The sequence below is a fragment of the Procambarus clarkii genome, chromosome 53, assembly GCF_040958095.1.
Source record: "Procambarus clarkii isolate CNS0578487 chromosome 53, FALCON_Pclarkii_2.0, whole genome shotgun sequence".
NCBI lineage: Eukaryota > Metazoa > Arthropoda > Malacostraca > Decapoda > Cambaridae > Procambarus > Procambarus clarkii.
This window is the reverse complement of record NC_091202.1, coordinates 22,995,848-23,019,014: the sequence shown is the minus strand read 5'-3', so window position 1 is coordinate 23,019,014 and position 23,167 is coordinate 22,995,848. Positions and strand designations below refer to the sequence as shown.

Genomic DNA, 23,167 nt, shown 5'->3' with positions numbered 1-23,167 from the left:
CCAAACATTGGGGTGCAGTGTTCTGATCGATGGGACACTGGTATCCGACCCAAGGTGTTATGAAACATAACACAACACTTACCAGAAACATGCTAGTAGAAAATACAACAGCCATGGAACCACTGAACAGCGAACACTACAAATACTGGAAGTTATACTCATAAAAGAAAGAAGACCCACCCTAAATATGCTGAGTAACGACTTCAATACCTTCTTGAGGTTATCTTGAGATGATTTCGGGGCTTTTTAGTGTCCCCGCGGCCTGGTCTATGCTCAAATCCAGACCTTCCCATACAGCACTGGATAACGACATCTCTACCGAGTTCTCCCCATTCACTGCCTTGCCCAATGTTTAATTGGCTCCCATCCCCATTATTCCCCTATTTCTTCACCTGTGTGTGATTGCTTCATCTTACCCCCACACACACATAACTTCCCCTCTTTCACATGTGTAATTCAGATTTATTTGCACCTTTATATTTATTCCTTACCTGAAGATGTTCCAAAGAGGAACGAAATGCTATAGAAAATCTACCCTTCAATAATCGTTAGTTTCTTTACCGTGAATTTCGGCAACTCGATTGCTCTTTTAAATTCCGAGAATAAGAAAACAGAAGCATAGAAAGCTTATACTATAAGATCAACAATGCCAGCAATGCAGTCATATTTAACCAAATTATATATATAGATATATATATAATTTTTTTTTGTGTTAACTATTTGAACAACAACAAAGACTTCTTTTAAGTAGAGTATTGTGATAATGGGGTCTTTACTCAGATCCAGTTGTTTTGAGCCTTGTTTACCCAGATCAACCTACTCTAGACCTACTTATCCAGATTTGGAAATTATGGACAGGTTTCTCAAGATATGACAGTTTTAGCCCTCCTTACCTAGATCTCCTTTCCTGACTCTTGCCTCCCTGCACCAGCTGCCCCAGACCTGGCAACTCTGCACCAGCTGCCTCAGACCTGGCAACTCTGCACCAGCTGCCCCAGACCTGGCAACTCTGCACCAGCTGCCCCAGACCTGGCAACTCTGCACCAGCTGCCCCAGACCTGACAACTCTGCACCAGCTGCCCCAGACCTGACAACTCTGCACCAGCTGCCCCAGACCTGGCAACTCTGCACCAGTTGCCCCAGACCTGGCAACTCTGCACCAGCTGCCCCAGACCTGGCAACTCTGCACCAGCTGCCCCAGACCTGGCAACTCTGCACCAGCTGCCCCAGACCTGGCAACTCTGCACCAGCTGCCCCAGACCTGGCAACTCTGCACCAGCTACCACAGACCTGGCAACTCTGCACCAGCTACCACAGACCTGGCAACTCTGGACCAGCTGCCCCAGACCTGACAACTCTGGACCAGCTGCCCCAGACCTGACAACTCTGGGCCAGCTGCCCCAGACCTGACAACTCTGGGCCAACTGCCCCAGATCTGGCAACTCTGCACCAGCTGCCCCAAACCTGACAACTCTGGACCAGCTGCCCCAAACCTGACAACTCTGGGCCAGCTGCCCCAAACCTGACAACTCTGGGCCAACTGCCCCAGATCTGGCAACTCTGCACCAGCTGCCCCAAACCTGACAACTCTGGGCCAGCTGCCCCAAACCTGACAACTCTGGGCCAACTGCCCCAGATCTGGCAACTCTGCACCAGCTGCCCCAAACCTGACAACTCTGGACCAGCTGCCCCAAACCTGACAACTCTGGACCAGCTGCCCCAGATCTGGCAACTCTGGACCAGCTGCCCCAAACCTGACAACTCTGGGCCAGCTGCCCCAAACCTGACAACTCTGGACCAGCTGCCCCAAACCTGACAACTCTGGACCAGCTGCCCCAGACCTGACAACTCTGGGCCAGCTGCCCCAGACCTGACAACTCTGGACCAGCTGCCCCAGACCTGACAACTCTGGGCCAGCTGCCCCAGACCTGACAACTCTGGGCCAGCTGCCCCAGACCTGACAACTCTGGGCCAGCTGCCCCAGACCTGACAACTCTGGGCCAGCTGCCCCAGACCTGACAACTCTGGGCCAGCTGCCCCAGACCTGACAACTCTGGGCCAGCTGCCCCAAACCTGACAACTCTGGACCAGCTGCCCCAAACCTGACAACTCTGGACCAGCTGCCCCAGACCTGACAACTCTGGGCAAGCTGCCCCAGACCTGACAACTCTGGACCAGCTGCCCCAGACCTGACAACTCTGGGCCAGCTGCCCCAGACCTGACAACTCTGGGCCAGCTGCCCCAGACCTGACAACTCTGGACCAGCTGCCCCAGACCTGACAACTCTGGGCCAGCTGCCCCAGACCTGACAACTCTGGGCCAGCTGCCCCAGACCTGACAACTCTGGGCCAGCTGCCCCAGACCTGACAACTCTGGGCCAGCTGCCCCAGACCTGACAACTCTGGGCCAGCTGCCCCAGACCTGACAACTCTGGGCCAGCTGCCCCAGACCTGACAACTCTGGACCAGCTGCCCCAGACCTGACAACTCTGCACCAGCTGCCCCAAACCTGACAACTCTGGACCAGCTGCCCCAGACCTGACAACTCTGGACCAACTGCCCCAGACCTGACAACTCTGGACCAGCTGCCCCAAACCTGACAACTCTGCACCAGCTGCCCCAGACCTGACAACTCTGGACCAACTGCCCCAGACCTGACAACTCTGCACCAGCTGCCCCAGACCTGACAACTCTGGACCAGCTGCCCCAGACCTGACAACTCTGGACCAGCTGCCCCAGACCTGACAACTCTGGGCCAGCTGCCCCAGACCTGACAACTCTGGACCAGCTGCCCCAGACCTGACAACTCTGGGCCAGCTGCCCCAGACCTGACAACTCTGGACCAGCTGCCCCAGACCTCGTTTTTCCTAATTTTTGTGCTAGATCTGGAGGATCTAGGACCAACTTAACCATTATTAGTATTAGTGATAATGAACTTAACTGCTATCTTATTTACAGCAAGGATCTCTCAAGCAAAACTTTGATTAACAGTGTCCTGCTCTACAAAAATCTTAAGAGAATCAAAGACCTATTTAATCAAAATGCAAAGTATTGAGAAGAGATTAGTGCAACTCTTGATAATCCACAGGTGGCTTTGCTTATTTTAAATTTGTTAAACTTTGCCTCTGCATGCATTTTATAATGAAGTACTTGAATCAAAGTTCTTTTAATAGAAGGATAGGGTACAATGCTAAATCATTAATTTTGATCAGCTTTCTGCTGCTGAAGGTGAGAATTGGACACAGTTTGTATGGAAAAAATATTCACAAATTATTTTGAACAACAATTTGGATATTACTATAAGGACTCAGTATGCAAAAAGCCTAATCCAACAATGATTATGAGTTATGAACAAAATTAAACAACCAGACAAGGAAGACGTTTTAGTTGCAAAGGAAATTTGAATGACAACTTACGTTTGATTTGTATGGTGGGAGTGTGGAGAGTCAAAGGATTAAACAACGAAGAAAAAGAATTAGATTGTTGTGGGACACTGATCAAATTAATATGCAGATGCTTTTTAAAAGCCACCCTACATAAAAATTGACATAATTCAATATCTATAAGCACACTGAATAACAAAAGGACCCATTACTGGAACATCAGTGTTCAACTCACAAACTGTTGAGTCATAAATTATAAGAGAGGCATGAGAGAGTGGGTAATGGTACAGCTACCTAGTGAAGGCATGAGAGAGAGCAGGTAATGGTACAGCTCCCTAGTGGAGGCATGAGAGAGCGGGTAATGGTACAGCTCCCTAGTGGAGGCATGAGGGAGTGGGTAATGGTACAGCTCCCTAGTGGAGGCATGAGGGAGTGGGTAATGGTACAGCTCCCTAGTGGAGGCATGAGAGAGTGGGTAATGGTACAGCTCCCTAGTGGAGGCATGAGAGAGTGGGTAATGGTACAGCTCCCTAGTGGAGGCATGAGAGAGTGGGTAATGGTACAGCTCCCTAGTGGAGGCATGAGAGAGCAGGTAATGGTACAGCTCCCTAGTGGAGGCATGAGAGAGCAGGTAATGGTACAGCTCCCTAGTGGAGGCATGAGAGAGCAGGTAATGGTACAGCTCCCTAGTGGAGGCATGAGGGAGTGGGTAATGGTACAGCTCCCTAGTGGAGGCATGAGGGAGTGGGTAATGGTACAGCTCCCTAGTGGAGGCATGAGAGAGTGGGTAATGGTACAGCTCCCTAGTGGAGGCATGAGGGAGTGGGTAATGGTACAGCTCCCTAGTGGAGGCATGAGGGAGTGGGTAATGGTACAGCTCCCTAGTGGAGGCATGAGGGAGTGGGTAATGGTACAGCTCCCTAGTGGAGGCATGAGGGAGTGGGTAATGGTACAGCTCCCTAGTGGAGGCATGAGAGAGTGGGTAATGGTACAGCTCCCTAGTGGAGGCATGAGAGAGTGGGTAATGGTACAGCTCCCTAGTGGAGGCATGAGAGAGTGGGTAATGGTACAGCTCCCTAGTGGAGGCATGAGGGAGTGGGTAATGGTACAGCTCCCTAGTGGAGGCATGAGAGAGTGGGTAATGGTACAGCTCCCTAGTGGAGGCATGAGAGAGTGGGTAATGGTACAGCTCCCTAGTGGAGGCATGAGAGAGTGGGTAATGGTACAGCTCCCTAGTGGAGGTATGAGAGAGTGGGTAATGGTACAGCTCCCTAGTGGAGGCATGAGGGAGTGGGTAATGGTACAGCTCCCTAGTGGAGGCATGAGGGAGTGGGTAATGGTACAGCTCCCTAGTGGAGGCATGAGGGAGTGGGTAATGGTACAGCTCCCTAGTGGAGGCATGAGAGAGTGGGTAATGGTACAGCTCCCTAGTGGAGGCATGAGAGAGTGGGTAATGGTACAGCTCCCTAGTGGAGGTATGAGAGAGTGGGTAATGGTACAGCTCCCTAGTGGAGGCATGAGGGAGTGGGTAATGGTACAGGTCCCTAGTGGAGGCATGAGAGAGTGGGTAATGGTACAGCTCCCTAGTGGAGGTATGAGAGAGTGGGTAATGGTACAGCTCCCTAGTGGAGGCATGAGGGAGTGGGTAATGGTACAGGTCCCTAGTGGAGGCATGAGAGAGTGGGTAATGGTACAGCTCCCTAGTGGAGGCATGAGGGAGTGGGTAATGGTACAGGTCCCTAGTGGAGGCATGAGAGAGTGGGTAATGGTACAGCTCCCTAGTGGAGGCATGAGAGAGTGGGTAATGGTACAGCTCCCTAGTGGAGGAATCTGACTGCAGTGACGAGCTTGGGAATAAAGTAAGTAAATACTGAATTTGTGCTTGTTGTAGTTGAAATATATGTGCCATGATAATTACTAACTGTAGTGCACATGATGATCAATTATACGGCTTCTTATGATGGTTAGTTAACAATTTAGGGAGAGTATTATACATATTTCATATATGTATAATTGTTTTGTGATTACAGAATACAGTTGTGCTTATTCTTTACTTAATTTATCGTAAGTACCTGTTTTCAATGGTTTTTGGAGTGTCTACACGTTGTGTTGATGTTTTTGTAATGTAATATTGTTGCCTTTTGGAGCATACTCAACCATCTATCACTCAATTTTTTTTTATTATAAAGGATTCAGCCAAAATTCCAGGTTACATGGTTTTTACTATGTCGTGGTGCAGTGGTCTAAGTCGTGTACTTAGGAGTGTGCACTTAGGATTCAAACCCAGTGCGAGGGTTTGAATCCTCCTCGTGGCTCCTACGGCTTTTCTCATTGATACATCACTTTAATGTGATTTTCGGGGGGGGGGGGGGGGGGGCACTTTGGCTCCCCAGAGCTATCTGGGTTGATATGAATGTATTGACCGTGGCATCAGTCAATGCACACGGAGTTCTAGGCCTACCGGGGACCACGAGCCAGAACCTGGCCCCCTCAGAAAAACATGAGGAGCAAAGGCCTATAGAAACCCCCGTGTGGTTGGAAGCATTTTATGTCTGCCATTGACTGAATCAAGCACCCAGAATGGTAAGTGTCCTAAGACAAACTCCTACTCTGGTTAAAATATTGCTACTGAAAGCCGAACTAGTGGACAGAACTCCCCAAATGAAAATGAGCATGTCATCACCACATCAATGTGCCGCTGTCTGCGAACCCTCACCGGGAAAGCACCAGACCCCATGCACCAGCTATTCACCCTGCAGTTCTGTGGCTGATCTGGAACTGGCAAGGTCATGTGCCTCTGGCTCCAGAATTTTCCAGTTCTGTGGCTGATCTGGAACTGGCAAGGTCATGTGCCTCTGGCTCCAGAATTTTCCAGTTCTGTGCCTTGTGGTGTGGTGCTGTCTCTATGGTGGTGTGCGAGCCAGGAGTAATTTCTCCAGTACTCGGGCTGCATGCGCCTAGGGTTCCCTTCCCTAGGTGCCCTGTAAGTACTGCCCTTGGGGGCTTGGAGTTACCTTCCACAAGTCTCCTTGGGGTCTACTTTCGCTGTGTATCTTGCTGATCGATGATTGACCACCCTTAGAGTCAGCTGGGGTGTTTATTGCTCCTCTGTTTGCCTTTGGGTACGGGTAAGTTTTCATCACTGGTTGGGGCACAGGGTACTGTGCAGCTAGTTATCACCTCTCATAGTGGCCAGCTCTGTTCCGCCTGGGCACATTGTCCTCTCGTAGGGTTTTTCTTTTCATTTTTGTTTTCCTGCTTGGTAGGCGAGCCGGTCGGCAGAGAGGACAGCATGCTGGACTTGTGATCCTGTGGTCCCGGGTTCGATCCCGGGCGCCGGCGAGAAACAATGGGCAGAGTTTCTTTCACCCTATGCCCCCGTTACCTAGCAGTAAAATAGGTACCTGGGTGTTAGTCAGCTGTCATGGGCTGCTTCCTGGGGGTGGAGGCCTGGTCGAGGACCGGGCCGTGGGGACACTAAAAAGCCCCGAAATCATCTCAAGATAATATAACCAAACGTATTGAAACCTCAAGATAGGGGGTCTGCCCTTTGGTTTGGTCACACCCTATTGTATCTTGGTAGTCTTCCGCTAAGCTCCCGCTAGTGTACACATCCCGGGGGTTCAGCTTTAGCAGTTTGCTTGGTAGTTTTTGCCCTGCCTAGGCTTCCCTTAGCGAGATAACACGACTAAGAACCCCTGGACAACCCCGTGGGGGCTCTTAGGTCCAATAGATGCGACCCCTGGGTCCCCTCTTGCTTCGTGTGAGTTTGAAGGTTGCTCTGTCCCCTAGTCTCAGGGTGACACTCACCGGTTGTGCCTCCGTCATGCTACCTGTTGGATCAGTGACACTTTTGACCCGGAGTCTTGCGAGTTTTGTTCCTTGTTCATATTCCAATTCACTCAGTCCACTGATCATGATATGCGGGTGCAGGCAGCTTCGCTGTTGCATGCTTGATTTAGATTGCTGCAACATGCTAGGTTGGTTGTTTCCCCAGATGCCCCGAGACTGCCCCATTTTGGTTATAGGGAACCAGATTTGGGGGTGTTAGTTGCCTTGACTTTGGTTTCATTTGTATGGTGCCGAAGGGGCGACACCATACATTTGTATGGTGAGCAGGTGGCTACGTTGATGGTGTCCCACCTACGGGCTTCGTCTTGACGGCAGTATGAAATTTCCTGGCGATCCTTCCATTATTTCTTATCCCTTTGTAGGTTTACTGCTGTCTATGACAGGATTGCCTTATCCTTTCTTTCGTGGTTGTTCCAGGACCGTCGTCTTATGCCGAATACTGTCACCTTGTATTGTGTGGCGTTGGCGGTGCCGCTGAAACTTGCATTCGGCATTGATGTTACTTCTGCGCCGTGCTGCAAGCTGTCTCGTGCATTGTTTCACCTCCAGCCTGTTCATGTGCCACCTGAGCTATCCTGGTCGTTGGACAAGGTGCTCTCTTTTCTCTCTTCTCCTTGGTTTGTGGTGGCCCCTTCAGTTCAGGATCATTTGGCAAAGGCTCTTTTCTTGTTGCATTGGCCTCTGGGGATCAGGTTGGGGAGCATCATCTCTCCTCCGGCACAGGGATTTCTGCTCTTTTGGTCCTGGTAGTAGGTTTGTTTGTTTGCAGCCGTCTCCTCCTTTTCTGGTGAAGAATAAGACTGCTGGTTTTCGGAGGGTCCTTGGGTTGTTGATGGTTGCTTGGTCAGGCCGGGGGTGCATCATGTGTTGTGTCCGGTTATGGCTCTCCACCATTACCTGCTCGCCATGGCCTCTGTGACCAGGGACGCGCTTTGGGTTGACCCAGTTTTCCTTCTTCCCTGTTCCAGGGTTCAGGTCTCCCAGGTTGTCCACAGGGTTATTCAGTCCAGCTAGCCTGCGGTCTATCCTCGTGCCCACGACGTTCATAAGTTTGCTGTACTGGCTGCCGTCTTCGGTAAAATGTCGTGGGCTGACATTCCGGGCATAGGGTTTTAGGAGGTTGAACAGGGTCCTGGCCGCTCACTACCTTCTCAATGTTCCTGGGCCTAGTCGGGCCTGTGTCACATTGGGTCAGAGGTTGGAGCCAATTATCTCGACTTGGCATTGAGGAGCAAGGGTTGACCGCCTTCCAGGTAAGTCCCTCTTGTTTTTGTCTTTGGGTAAGTAGCTCCGGGGAGCCTAAGGGGCACCCCCCCAGAAAACCAGCGTTGAATGTAATGAAACACAATTTACTGGATGAGACCTGGAGGCTCCCTGGCATCCCTCCCTCCCACCTTCCAGTCAGCATTTTTTTTCATGTGTTCTGACATCCAGTCTCAGAACTGCAAGGTAGATAGCCGGCATGGGGGTCTGGCGCTCCCCCTTCCCGGTCCCGGGGAGAGAAGAGTTGCGCAGACAGCAGTGCAGAAATGTGGTGGTGTCATGCTTGTTTGATCATTTGCTCATTTTCACTTGGGGAGTTCTGTCCACTAGTTTAGCTTTCAGTAGCAATATTTTCACCAGAATAGGAGTTTGTTTTGGGGGCGCTTACCTTTTTGGGTGCCTGTCCCAGTCGATGGTGGACATAGAATGCTTCCATCCACATGGGGGTTTCTATAGGTCATTGCTCCTCGTGCCTCTCTGAGGGGGGCCAGGTTCTGGCTCGTGGTCCCTTGTAGGCCTAGAACTTCATGCACATTGACTGATGCCAGGGTCTAATACATTCCTATCAGCCCAGATAGCTCCAGGAAGTTTCTTTCTCTCATCCAGAAAATGATGTTTCATTACATTCAACGCAACATTTTGTGCATTTGAAGATAAGTGTTTGAGTTAGAACTCCTAGACCACAGCCAGGGAGCATGGGGGAGGGAGCAATGCATGAAACCCTGATTAGGCTTCAGTGGAAGCCTCAGGACCCATATCTGTTGAATACCAGATTGCATTGGTTTTACCAAGTCGTGGTATAGTGGTCTAAGGCATGTGCTTGAGAGTATCCAGTGTGCAGGCTCAAATCCTACTCACAGCCCTTACTGATTATCTCATCTGGGTAATATTAGCTTCTCAAGCTATTCCAATTGATTTCATTTCATGTGGTATTTGGGAGTTTAATTTTAGTTCAATGAAATCCATTTCCTCTATAAAACTGTGAAATTTTGCTTTTAGCACAGTCAACTCCTGCATGATAAAAATATATTCTCAGACACAATGTATTCACCTAGTTGTGTTTAACCCAACCATGCAACTTTGGTTACAAATCTATTGGAAAAATCAGACATTGAATATAATGAATTGCCTGTTTCTGGAATACCATTCAGTAGTTTCCTAGAGCCTGTATGCTGTTATAGCCAAGCCTTAGAATGATGTTTTCCTTAAGAATGTAAGAGACAAAAATATAAGGTAAGAGAGTGAAATGAAAGGTGAGATGGAAGTAAGAATAAGATGAAAGGTTAGAATTAGATAGAAAAAAGGTAAAAATTAAGAGAATCAGGTAAAGGAAATGTTAGACGGGAGGGAAAAGGGACAAATAATAGAAAAAAACAGCGTTGAATATAATGAAACGCCATTTTCTGGGTGAGTCCCGGAGGCTCCCCAGAGCTATCCAGGCTGAATAGATATGTATATCTTTCTGGCATCAGTCAATGCATGGAGTTCTTGCCTACCGGGGACTATGAGCCAGAACCTGACCCCCTCTAAAGAGGCACGAGGAGCAATAGCCTATATAGACCCCCCTGTGGTTGGGAGCATTCTATGTCTGCCATCGACTGGGATAGGCACCTAGAAAGGTAGGAGCCCCAAAATAAACCCCTATTCTGGTAAAATTATTGCGACCGAAAGTTGAACAGGTGGATAGAACTCCCAAATGAAAATTAGGAAACTAGCATGACGTTCTCACGTTGCCGCGCCGCTGTCTGCGCAACCCCCACCTCCCCGGGAGGGGGAAGAGGGAGCCCCAGCCCTAACTTGCAGTTCTTAGGCTGGATGTCCAAAAACGCGAAAAACACCGCTGACCGGAGGGAGGGAGGGAGGGATGCCGGGGAGCTTCCGGGACTCGCCCAGAAAATGGTGTTTCATTACATTCAACGCTAGTTTTCTGGGGGGAGCCCCGTCGGCTCCCCAGAGCTAATTACCCAAAGATAAGGAAAAACAAGGACTTACCCCGGGAGGCAGTTCGAAATCACTCCCGGCTCACGCACCACCTGAAGGGACAGCCCACTTCACAAGGCACAGAGCTGTAACAGAAAACTGGAGCCAGAGGCACGACTGCACCAGACTCCCATCAGCCTAAGAACTGTAGGTTGGGTCGCCGGCGATTGGGGCTGGGGCTCCCCTTCCCCCTCCCGGGGAGTGGGGGTTGCACAGACAGCGGTGTGGCAACGTGATGACGTCATGCTAGTTTCCTAATTTTCGTTTGGGGAGTTCTGTCCACCTGTTCGGCTTTCGGTCGCAATAATTTTACGAGAATTTTGTTTGTTTTGGGGCACCTACCTTTCTGGGTGCCTATCCCAGTTGATGGCAGACATAGAATGCTCCCAACCACAGGGGGGGGTCTACATAGGCCATTACTCCTTGTGCCTCTCTAGAGGAGGCCAGGTTCTATCTAGTGGTCCCCGGTAGGCAAGAACTCCATGCATTGACTGATGCCAGAAAGATATACATATCCATTCAGCCTGGATAGCTCTGGGGAACCGACAGGGCTCCCCCTAGAAAAGGAATAAATAAGAAAGGTAGAAAAATGGGAAGGTAAAAAATAAAAGGAGAGATCTGCAAGAGGCCACTTACCTACCTGGAAAAGACAAAACTCCAGCAACATAAGAGACTGAAAGGACAAAAGAATCTAGAGGGGGGTCTAAAGCTTAGTCAGATCATCTTTGTTAAGAAGGTTACAGCATCAAAGTATGTACTGTGAAAGGGAAGAATATGGTGAAGTGTGACAGGAATTTATGGGGTAGAGTGACAGGAATATATGGGGGTAGAGTGACAGGAATATATAGGGGAGGGTGACAGGAATATATGAGGTAGAGTGACAGGAATATATGGGGTAGAGTGACAGGAATATATGGGGTAGAGTGACAGGAATATATGGGGTAGAGTGACAGGAATATATGGGGTAGAGTGACAGGAATATATGGGGTAGAGTGACAGGAATATATGGGGTAGTGACAGGAATATATGGGGTAGTGACAGGAATATATGGGGTAGTGACAGGAATATATGGGGGTAGAGTGACAGGAATATATGATACTCTGATACCTAAGAGAAGTATTCTTGTGTCATCAATGAAAGATATGATCAATATGTAGTTTGTACCATTGGATTGTGATGAAAAAGTACAACAAAGTACAGTACACCAATCTATGAAGTTTGTAAAACTGGTATACATACAGTGATTCAGTTTTGAATTACTATGGTCAGTGTAGTAGCAAATGCTTCCAATTTAAGGAGAGAAAAGTTTGACAGAAATTAGTTTTTAGAAAATAAGGATGAACAGTACTGTATAATTTCATTTTGTAGAAAAAAGCTTTGAGTCCATATAAAACTCACTTTTCTGACCAGAATCCTTCAGGAGGTGCTAAGGTAAAACTCCTGTGTTCTTTGTCAGATGATGCACAGTGATTACCTTGAGATGATTTCAAAGCTAAGCGTCCCCACGGCCCGGTCCTCGACCAGGCCTCCTGTGAGGCAGAACATTTATCTACATGGTTATTATAGATACTAGGAGGGAGTCACTCAGAGTCATCAGCTCATAAAACTCAAAGACCTTCCAAATTATAATTAGGGTTATGGCTCTCTGGAATCTGGCCAGCATGGCCACCTACACCGACCACCTCCAGGCGATGCACCAAGCCCACATTGGGTTCCCTGACCCTGGAAACCCCCATATACTTCCTCATGCTATGAAAATAGCTCTGTGCATAGAGAAAGCAGGAACAATAAGGGAGGACTTGGTAGTTGCAAAATGATTTTACTTAGATGATTTGTCTTATTTCTGTTTAATTAATTTGACTGCTTCCTATGGTAAGAATGTAAGACAATATTTACCTAAAATTGTTTCAGCCTGTGCAGATTTTTTTTTAACCCTTACACTGCTCAGGGGTCCTTGGGACATTTACACCCCTGTGCGCAAGAAAAAAAAAATTCAAATTTTTTTTTCGTCTTCTAAACATGTTAATTTGTGTCCCCTGAGCACGGAAAAAAAAAAATAGTAGGTGACATATTTTGGGCGCAATTGACCGAGGAAGTCTGGCAAAAAGTGGGCGTTGACAGAGCGGTCGTCAGACCCGGTCAGCGTCACCCGCGCTGACAGATGGGAGTTGCCACAAAGATATTATTACCTAATTGTTTCAATGTCTCCGATTGATTTTTTCTTAGTTTTTTTGCAGTAATATTATTCAATAGTGTGTATTGTAATATATTTATATAATAAAAGTGGTTAATAATCGCTATACTCAAAAGTATGATGTGCATATTAGTGATTCAATTATTATGTTTATAAAACTATAAACAAATAGTTTTGCTGCTATTACACTCTATACACAGGTTATATATAAGTATCTGCATGTTTTGGTCACCATAACGAACCACTAAGTTGGTATTGAGAGTCGAAAAGCAACGAAGAGTTACCGCCACACACCTGCCAGCCACTCGCTGCCACTCCCTCAACACACGCACTAAACTTTCTCCCCCAACATTACCATTTGTGGTGTTATTACACTATATACAGACGTTATATATAAGTATGTGTATATTTTGTTCACCACAACTGTACAGCTAAGCTGATATAGTTAGTTCAGGCACTAAGAGTCGTCGCTATACACAGATGGCGGCTGGCGGCTCCCTCACTCATTCAAGGTCACACGCACTAAACTTTCTCCCCCAACAATACCATTTGTGGTGTTATTACACTATATACAGACGTTATATATAAGTATGTATATATTTTGTTCACCACAACTGTACAGCTAAGCTGATATAGTTAGTTCAGGCACTAAGAGTCGTCGCTATACACAGATGGCGGCTGGCAGCTCCCTCACTCTTTCAAGGTCACACGCACTAAACTTTCTCCCCCAACAATACCTTTTGCAGTGTTATTACCCTATATACACATATTATATATAAATATCTACATGTTTTATGCACAGTAACTGTACACCTAAGCTTGTAGTGCGCCCAAAGAGCATAGTGGCCACCCTCTAAACAGCTAGACAAATCGTGCAGACGACGTCACCTCCGTCACCCATATGGCTCCTCCCAGCATAATCCTTTTGCTGTTATTACACTAATACACACATTATATATAAGTATCTACATTTGTGTTCACCATAGAGAACCACTGAGCTGGTATGGTGAATGCAAACAATAACAGGTGGCCACACAGTCAGTAAACGATGCTGACTCCCTCTTTCTCTCAGCATCACTCCTCCCACAGCGCTAATTATTACAACAATCCTGCTATTATCACAACCCTGGTTATTTATATCACAGTCATTGGTCATCTGTAATATTGTCATCGCTAAATAATAACAATTATATATTTATTTTGACATTTTTCGGCGATGCTGTGGTCACAAGCTGAACATCAATGCTGTTCGCTCATGCTGCGTGCGCCGGCCTTGGTTGCTCCAACAGTACTGTGCCTCTCACACCTGAGAATATTGCCCACGATTTTTTTTTAAAATGGCATCTGTTTACAAGAGCCCTGAGGAAGCTACTGTGAACCCCGTGTAGCCGCGGGCCATTTGAATCAGGCCTGGCACCCTATGGCGTATATATACGCCATGCGCACCATGGGACATGTTACTCAGGGCGTATATATACGCCATGCGCAGTTTAAGGGCTAAATAAAAATATTAATTTGCCCAAGAACTTCCTCCCAACAAACAAGCAAATGTTCACTCCATTGGTGCGACCGCTCGTTAGTGACCCCCCCCCCCACTACCCTTCGGAAAGGGAGAGGGCCCCGCCCAGGCGGCCAAGCACTGACACCGGCAGTTTGTAGATTGATAACAAATTGCCGACCGGAGGGAGGCAGGTTATTAGAGAGCCTCTATCGTTCAACCCAGAAAATGGTGTTTCATTTCAATGTGTTTCAATGGTGAAAATGTGAGTGCCATATTCAGCCCAAAGGGTAGGAAACAAAAGCAGTAAGACTACCACCCCACCACAAAACATAACCAGTCTCTGAACTCCGGATGAATAGACATGCCAATATGCGTCCCGGAAATCCAGAGACACCATCCAAGAACCCGGCTCCATGAGAAGCTGGATGTGGGACAGAGTGGTCATCCGAAAGGAGGGGCAAGGAATCCAGCAGTTCAGACAGGACAAGTCCAGAATGAACTGAACATCTGCACAGTCCCGTTTCGGCACTGGAAACAAGTGAGAAACCCACTTGAGGGATGAAGTCATTTCAACCACGCCCAAGTGCACCCACTCCAGGATGACCTGATGGAACGAAGGGGAAGAAGCCTGCTCCGCCCAATGTCGCCGGAGGACATGACCTGAAACGCTCACAACTCATGGGACCAAGCATGGGCAAGCAGAGCCAGCTTCTCCCCAGCACCCCATCAACAGGGCGAAGAAGGGGGTAGAAATAGCCTAAGCTACTCTATCCCTTTGAGATGTATTTTGTCATGTCTCAATAAACATACTTGAACTTGAACAGGGCGAACCATGAAAGGGCCAGCGCCCCTTCCGAGAAGCCAACTTAAGTGCAGAGCGACCACCGTGCCGACCAGACAAAGATGGCCTCGGAGGAGGCATTGGCGCAGAAGCTTGCGTCAAGGGCCCACTTCAACCTGCAGAGACCTAAACCCTGGCATGACCTTTCCAGGAAGCACGAGAACGCCTACCCCGGATCACCAACAAATCGGAAAGAGGACGGCAACTAGCAGTAGCCGCCAGCGAAAACTGGGAAACAACTGAGTCCGAGAACAATAATGGACAGGAAGAAGACGAAAACTTAAGAGCCAGGGCCAAAGCCGAATCAATAGAGAGAGCGAGGACAACCTGCCGACACGCGAGGCGAGAGGCAAAAAACAGAGACACCGCCTCCCGGAAGTTAGGTGCATCCAGTTCAGCAACGTTGCCGACGGCCTAGCAGCCGAGGCCAATGCCCCAGATGACGACCCGGCAATCAGTGCCTCCACATCCTCCACAAGCCAGTCCGAGGACAGCTGAAGAAGGGAAAAGAAACGCAGGACTGAGGCCAGATGCCCTGAGCGCGAAGAACCTCCACAACCAAGGCAGCCGAAAGGGAAGGGACCCAGGCATGCAACTGGACCAAGCCAACCTAGCGAGGAAGCACAGGGGGCATGAAGGCATGCATTGGGGTGCACAAAAGTGTCCCCCAGGTAAACCTGCAATACCGTAGTAAACTTTCACCAATCCAGCATGCAGGTACAACAGAACTCGTGCCACTCCCCAAGCCCCCCCCCCCCAAAAAAAGGGCTATCTGCATGCCAGAAAGATGCCAGAACCTCACAATGCACTCAATACAGGGAAGAGGACCCGAAATCAGAAGAGACCAGGTCCATAGCAGAAGCAAAGTCTGGGTCTCGCAGGAGGTATAAACTCAGGGCCTTCTGAACCTCTGCAGGGAAAATCTGAGAGGTGGAAAACCTCCGGAAAGATGAAGCAGCAGAACCCAAAAGAACCCAGAAACGAACCTGGAGGAGCATACGAACCCAAATCAAGTTTGTACAGGGAGGGGTTATACGAAAACCCTGAACCCTGTAACAGCAAACCCCACCCTGACAGGGCCTGACAGCTCAGTGAACAGTGCTTCGGATTCGTAGTCCTGAGGTTCCGGGTTCGATCCCCGGTGGAGGCAGAAACAAACGGGCAGAGTTTCTTTCACCCTGATGCCCCTGCTCACCTAGCAGTAAATAGGTACCTGGGAGTTAGACAGCTGCTATGAGCTGCTTCCTGGGGGTGTGTAACAAAATGGAGGCCTGGTCGAGGACCGGACTGCAGGAACGCTAAGCCCCAAAATCATTTCAAGATAACCTCAAGATAAGCCTCGAGGGGCACCAAAGCCAAGGCAGGATCGAACGAGGCTCAAGCGCCCCAGACTGACTCCACCCCAGCCCCAGAAGCCTCAAATCCAGACTCCGGGGGCAGAGCCTTCCACCACCCTTGAATAAAAGGAAGAGTCCGAGGGAAAGGCATCAAGGAAGGAGGCCTGCTGGTAAGACCCAGAAGCCTCGGAGGGAGGATCAGGCCCAAAGCCCCTCCATCCCTGTATCGAATGGGGCAGCCCCCCGGAGCCACCCGAGTCGCATCCCCAACTAAACCCTGCCCCGACTCTAAAACCCTCAGGGACGAAGGAGCAGGGCGAACCACACAAACGGGGGAATGACTCAGGGGCACGAACTGAACATTGGTCCAAGTGACCAACGTCCCCAGGTCTGGGTCCCTAAAACCAAAACAGGGCAGCCCTGTGGCATTCGAGCAGGCGACCAACCTAGTGCACCAAGAAAAACCTAGCATGCAACCAAACAGTCGCTGGACCCTTAATATCTCCCGAAGAAGAATGGGTAAATTGGATAACGAGCGGGGAACAAGTCTTGCACGATTCCGGGTCAAAGGTGTCATCGACCCAACAAGCAGCATGACAGAGGCAAAACAGATGATCATCACCCTGAGACAAGCACAACAAACAACCCTCAAACTCGCACAAGGCAACATAGTATTCGGAAGACATATCCATGGTCCCTTGATCCCCAACAGGGATTTCCAGGGCCTGCAGGGAGAGGTGTCCCTACAGGAAGCCTAGGTACTAGTGCTGCAAAGCCAGCTGAACCCCGTCTATTTACTGAGCAAACTGACCCCTGTGAAGGGAGCAACCCCAGGGGCCGAGTGAAGGACTACCAATGTAACCTAGGTAAACCTAATGGGAAGCCAGACAGCTCTCTACCAGGCAGGAAAAAACTGAAAAGAAACCCCAAAAGTGCACCACAACAACAGGAAGCCAGAGAGTGTCACGGCCACCGCGAGTAATGCGAGATGCCCAACACTGTGCCCCAAACCAGAAACAAACACACACTATCCAGGGCCAAACGAAATCACCAAGACCACTGCTGACCCCAAGGGCGAGGCCGATGCCAAGCGACAGCAACTCCTACAAGAGTGAGAACCTGAAAGCCCCAGGGAAGATAACCCCGAGACCCAAGGAAAGTACTTACAGGGTGCCTAGGGGAGGTAACCCTAAGTGCATGCAGCCCAAAGTACAGGTACCCCTGGCCAATGCCCCAACACACAACAGGTACAACTACAAAGGTAAAACCCTGACAGGAAATGGAAGCCAGAGCAGACGTCAGCCCCAGCCGGGGGGTGGGGGGTTAGGCTACCTTTCTGGATGCCTAACCCCGGTCGATAGCAGGCATGAATATACTCTCAAAATAGATTTTCATAGGCCACTGTTCCTCTGCCTCTCTGAGGGAACCAGGTTCTGGCTCATAGTTCCTGTAGGCATAAAAACTCCATATGACTGAAGCCCCAGACTAATATAGCTAATATCAGTCCGATAGCTCCAGAGGAGCCGACGGGGCTCCCCATAGAAAGAGTGGCAGATGGTTGGAAGCAGTTAAGTGAGGTGGTGGTGGGAGGCCAACACCAACAGTAGTTTCAACGCTGTTTTTTTTTCTGACCATTATATGAAAATGTATATGCCTAATGTACTTCAGTTTTTGTTTTAAGTTTGTAGCTTTAAAAGCTTAGTTTTCAGTCATTATTTTTTCCACTCCCACCTCACTTTCTCTCACCTAATCACTTGCCTTGTAATGGTCTCCTCCCACTTCTTTCTTATTTTCGACTTAATATGGGTCCAAGATGAACTGTAACATCATCACTTAAATTCTGTATGTGTGAGATGAGTTATTTATAAGAGAGCCCTCATTTGGAAGTCACATTGGATACCAAGGGAGGATTCATAAGGGCCCAACATTGGTCATTCTGAGCTAGTTTGAATGTTTCCCAGTGTCTCCTAGTACCTGTAATGACCCAATAGAGAAATTTACCTTTGACCCTGGTACTAGTATGCTAACCTGCCTGACTGTGCATGATCCTGTTCAAGAGCGCAGGTTATCTTACCTTTGGCAGCAGATGAATGTGATATCTCAGAAAAGATAAGTGATTCTGCAGAGTGTATGGCAGATACTGTATACTGTTTATATTTACACCTGAAATGTTACAGAACTGTATGGATGAAAGATGGGGTGAATTATTGAAATCCATTAATGGTAAGGCTTTTCCACATGCAGTCCATTATTCCAGCATTTCAGATTAACTATATGTTCAGAAGCCAGTGAAAGACTATAGGACTCATGGAACCAATAACTAATAATTTGCAGCATAAATGAATAACCAAAGAAGGTAAAACATTTAGATAATGCTGCAGTCTTCTTGTCATAATATTCAAGTAATGCATTTCTTAAATAAGAGAGAGAAAAACTCCTGAATGTATGGCCTGCTTAGATAATAGGTTCATTCCATATTTACATCATATACAGGTTATTGCTTGCAGATTTTCTTACTGTAATACTATTTAGAATATAAAAATTTCATGAGGATATTTCTCACCAGATCTACCGCAGTCCGAACATGAAACTAGTTCCTCTGACTCGCCAGTCTTCTTATTCAATGAAGCATCGCCCAGGCAGAAATCACAGTATGGGCTTGGTTGAGCTCGATTTTTTTCTCCTTGAGACTTGGGAGATTTGGAAGGTTGCTGAATAGAAATGAAAAGTTAATACTATTAATAATACCATCAAATTATTAGTTTCATGAGCTGGAGAAGCACTTTTCTAGGAAGGCTAGAGAAGACTTACAGGAAAAGAATTAAATGATATGCACTTACACCCAACCTTTCCTAATACCATATAAACTCTGGAAAATCAGAGGAAACTAAGCTATCTAGTGAATGCCAACTGCTTGCCTTAACCCACTTGGGGTGTCTGGTGGGAAACTACACTAACCACACGCCAGAGAGTATGCGGGCTATTTGTAAAACCTGGTTATGGCACCAGCTGAGGGCTTCCAGACTCCCTCAGTGGATTCAGTAGAGTTCTGGGTTGAATAGCTGTTGTCCTATTGTGACCGAGTGGGTTAAGGGAAGCGTCTGTTATTCACTAGCCCGCTGGTTCAAATTCCCCACATTGCTCCAACTAATTTCTTCATTGATATATATAATGCCACTGTGATTTCTTTGTTTTCATTCCTAATAAAATCTTTCTGTTTACTACTTTTCAGTGAGGTTTTGCCTTTGATAAAGGGGCTAGTTTATTGTGTGGGGTAACTGCTCTTCAATGTCATCATTCACATGTAGTACACATTTTCTCACTTGCTCTTTCACTATATCTGCTCACTTTCTTCTTGACCTTTCTATTTATTATAAGCTCACTTTCTTCTTACCTTCTTCTCTCAATCACCATCTATTCACCAATCACAAACAAAATGGTAACTATTTATTATGACTAAATGAGCACTATACAGGATGATATACTCAGTTTCTTTTGCTAGCATACCACATAATACAACTGATATTATGATGTACAATATTTTGAAGATGTAAATAAGACATTTCTATATATTAATGTTTTTATAGTTAGAAATATTTATTATACAATAATTATGATAAAGAATGACATTATTAACAAAGTCATAATTATCCACCTCTGTAGGGGTGGGAAGGCATCATCAATCCCCATATTTATGGACAGGTAAACACTGACATGCAAGAGCATGCTGCCACCTGGTGGTGGGCTGCTGGTACTATGTGGTTATCAACTGACAACTGGTTGCATTACATACAGTATTTGCAAAGTCATTTGCTGCATTGTTTGTTTGCTTGCTGTGAACCTTGTAGTTGTGTAACATGGAACAGTGTAGTACACTTGCACTGTTACACATTGTTTAATAGTGCCTAAACCTAGTGCTATAAGTAGGTAAAAAGTAAACTACCAAATTTAGTTTGGTACTAAACTACCAACTACCAAGCAAACTGCTAAAAAGCTGCACCTCCCAGACGTGTACACTCACAGGGGGGGAGGGAGGGGGGTCCAAGCGGAGAGTCACTAAGAACAAGCGGGCACAACCAAACAAGAGGCAGACCCTCCAACTGGCAGAGAAAACAAAAAGAAAATAAAACCGTGCAAGAGGACAACGTGCCCAAGCAGAACAGAGCTGGCCGCTATGAGAGGTGATAACAAGCTGCGCTGTATCCTGCGCCCCAACCAGTGTTGAAAACTACCCCCTACCCAGAGGCAAACGGGTAAACAAAACTCCCAGCTAACTCCAAGGCCAGTCAATCACCGAGCAGTAAAAGACACATCGGAGGTAGACCCCAAGGTGACTTGTGGAAGGCGGCCCAAGCCCCAAGGGCAGAACTTACAGGGCACCTAGGGAAGGAAACCCTTGGTACACGTAGCCCGAGTACTGAAGAGTATTACTCCTGGCTCGCACACTGACCGTAGAGACAGGACTGTGCCACAAGGCACAGAAACTGAGATAAAATCTGAAGCCAGAGGTACATGACCTTGTCAGTATCACATCAGCCAAAAACTGAAGGGTGGATTGCCAGTGTGAGGGTCAGGGGCTTTCCCTTCCCCCTCTCAGGGAGGGTGGGAGGGTGCGCAGACAGCCGCGGCAATGTGATGACATACTAGTTTCCTAATTTTCATTTGGGGAGTTCTGTCCACTTGTTCGACTTTCGGTAGCAATATTTGCACTAGAATAGGGGTTTGTTTTGGGGTGCCTACCTTTTTGGGTGCCTACCTTTTTGGGTGCCTGACCTGGTCGACGGCAGACATAGAATGCTCCCAACCACACAGGGGTATCTATGGGCCATTGTTCCTTGTACCTCATCTGAGGGAGGCCAGGTTCTGGCTTGTGGTCCCTGGTAGGCCAAACTCCATGCACTTTGACTGGTGCCAGAAAGTTAATATATCCACATAAGCCTGGATAGTTCCGGGGAGCCGACGGGGCTCCCCCCAGAAAAATTATTATAAAGCATTGAAAATATATAGAAATATTATTTGTAAATATATTTGTGAGAACTTGCGAGGCTTGAATGGGCCGCGCGATCGCGCGGGCCATTCAAGATTTAGCTAACTAAACAAATTTTAGCTAGATTTAGTTAGCTAGAATTAGCTAACTAAACAAAGCTGCCGCAAAAATACTGTACTACTGTGTATTTGAAAATTCACTTTTGCAAGGTAGATGGTTGGAATAAGATAAGTGAGAAGGTGGTGGAGGCCAAAACCGTCAGTGGTTTCTAAGCATTATATGGGAAGATGGGACACCACAAACATAGCTCTCATCCTGTAGCTACACTTGGGTAATTACCAGAGAATAAACTGTCCATGCATGGACAGTACTCTTAATGAACACCGAAGGAACACAACATAACCCGGCAGAAAACATGCATGTGAAGCAAATACTATAATGAAACAATACAAAAGAAAGAAGAAGTCCCCACACGATGAGTCCTAGGATGGCTGGTACTTAGTTTAGAAGCTCTGGGATTTGCTGCAAGATGATGCGACAAAGAAGCACTACCGTGTTGCTCAGTGCTATGCCTACACGGATGAACTGAACTGAGTGAGCACCGCACTGCATGGTGGACCGTTCAGTACTACAGGTAACATCGTGTTCTAGCTAGTTTTGTGTGGTATTCTTTTATTACTTTGTATTGTTTGGGGAGTTATTTGGCATTATACTTGTTTTTGAGGCATGTGAACCCAACGGTTATCTGTAAACTTCCCTGGCTTTCTGAATGTTTTCTCAGTGAAATGGCAGAATGTCATAAGCTCCCTGCACTTCATGTGAAAGGGGGGGGAGAGGGGGGGAGGTGTTGGCTCTGGTGCTGGTAGGTCATATGAACTCTTGCAACTGATGTGACAGGTAGATTGAAGCAATCTCAGTGAGATAGCTACAGGGAGCCACCATGGGGACTCCCCAAAAAATAGTCAGCATATTCTGAAACAAAATTCTTCAATACCTTGATGTCTGCCATAGAATTATTTGAAGAATTTAAATTTGTACGTACAATTTGAGTAGGGATGGCCAGATTTTCGGCCACAAGTTTCTCGGACGATCTTGGTCCCGAGGTGTCCAGATACGGCATTATTGACTGTAGAATAAATTGTGCTGTACTATTTTTGGTTAATAAGCTTGAAAATTTCACAGAAAAATATTGTGCTCATTTAATTGCGAGTTTCATGTGATAATTTACTGCACAGTACTGCACTGTACAGTGGAAGCCCACTTGAACAAAATAGTATTAACCAGAACCATTTCACTATTATTGGCCACAATTATGGCTTTGATGAGCGTAAAAATAGATCAAGCTTTTGTGTATATTTTTTGGAACCAAACTGAATTAAAAAAATCCAGCATTATATGTAATGAAATACCTCTTTCTGGTAGAGCCCCGGTGGCTCTCTGAAGCTATCTTGCTGAAATTGCTCCATGGTAAAAGATCACATTAGTTGAAGAGGTTGTGTTTGACCTCCTGGGGACCAGAGCCAGAACCTGGCCCCCTCACAAAGGCACAGAGAGCATGTAACAATTCACCACACCACCGGGAAAAGCATCCAGAAAATCTGTGAAATGTTATAGACAGCTGGAGTATTAACAGAAAACTAAGCCTCAAAACTGCCAAAGAACTCCAATAAACCATTCATACAGAAAAAGGGATTAAGTAAAATTAGCTTGAAGCTCATTAGTACCGACCACCACCACAAGGAGATCAGGCCCCTCCCTGGAGCTAGCTCCCCTGACCAGTCAGTTCTGAAACAGATGAACAGACCACCAATGAACCTGGAAGGGAGGGAG

General features: G+C 47.4%; 1 protein-coding gene across 3 annotated transcripts in view; it reads right to left on the bottom strand.

Moving 5' to 3' along the window:
- Positions 1–23,167, bottom strand: part of LOC123767074 (zinc finger protein ubi-d4 B) — a 132,261-nt gene that overhangs the window by 6,973 nt on the left and 102,121 nt on the right. For 2 of the 3 annotated variants that reach the window (XM_045756556.2, XM_045756553.2), the window contains 2 exons: positions 22,380–22,463; positions 18,914–19,061 (listed from right to left, as the gene is read on the bottom strand). In XM_045756556.2, the coding sequence (XP_045612512.1) occupies positions 18,914–19,061; positions 22,380–22,463 (232 nt within the window). The remainder of the gene's footprint in view (positions 1–18,913; positions 19,062–22,379; positions 22,464–23,167) is intronic. The other variant, XM_045756554.2, reaches the window with a different exon arrangement.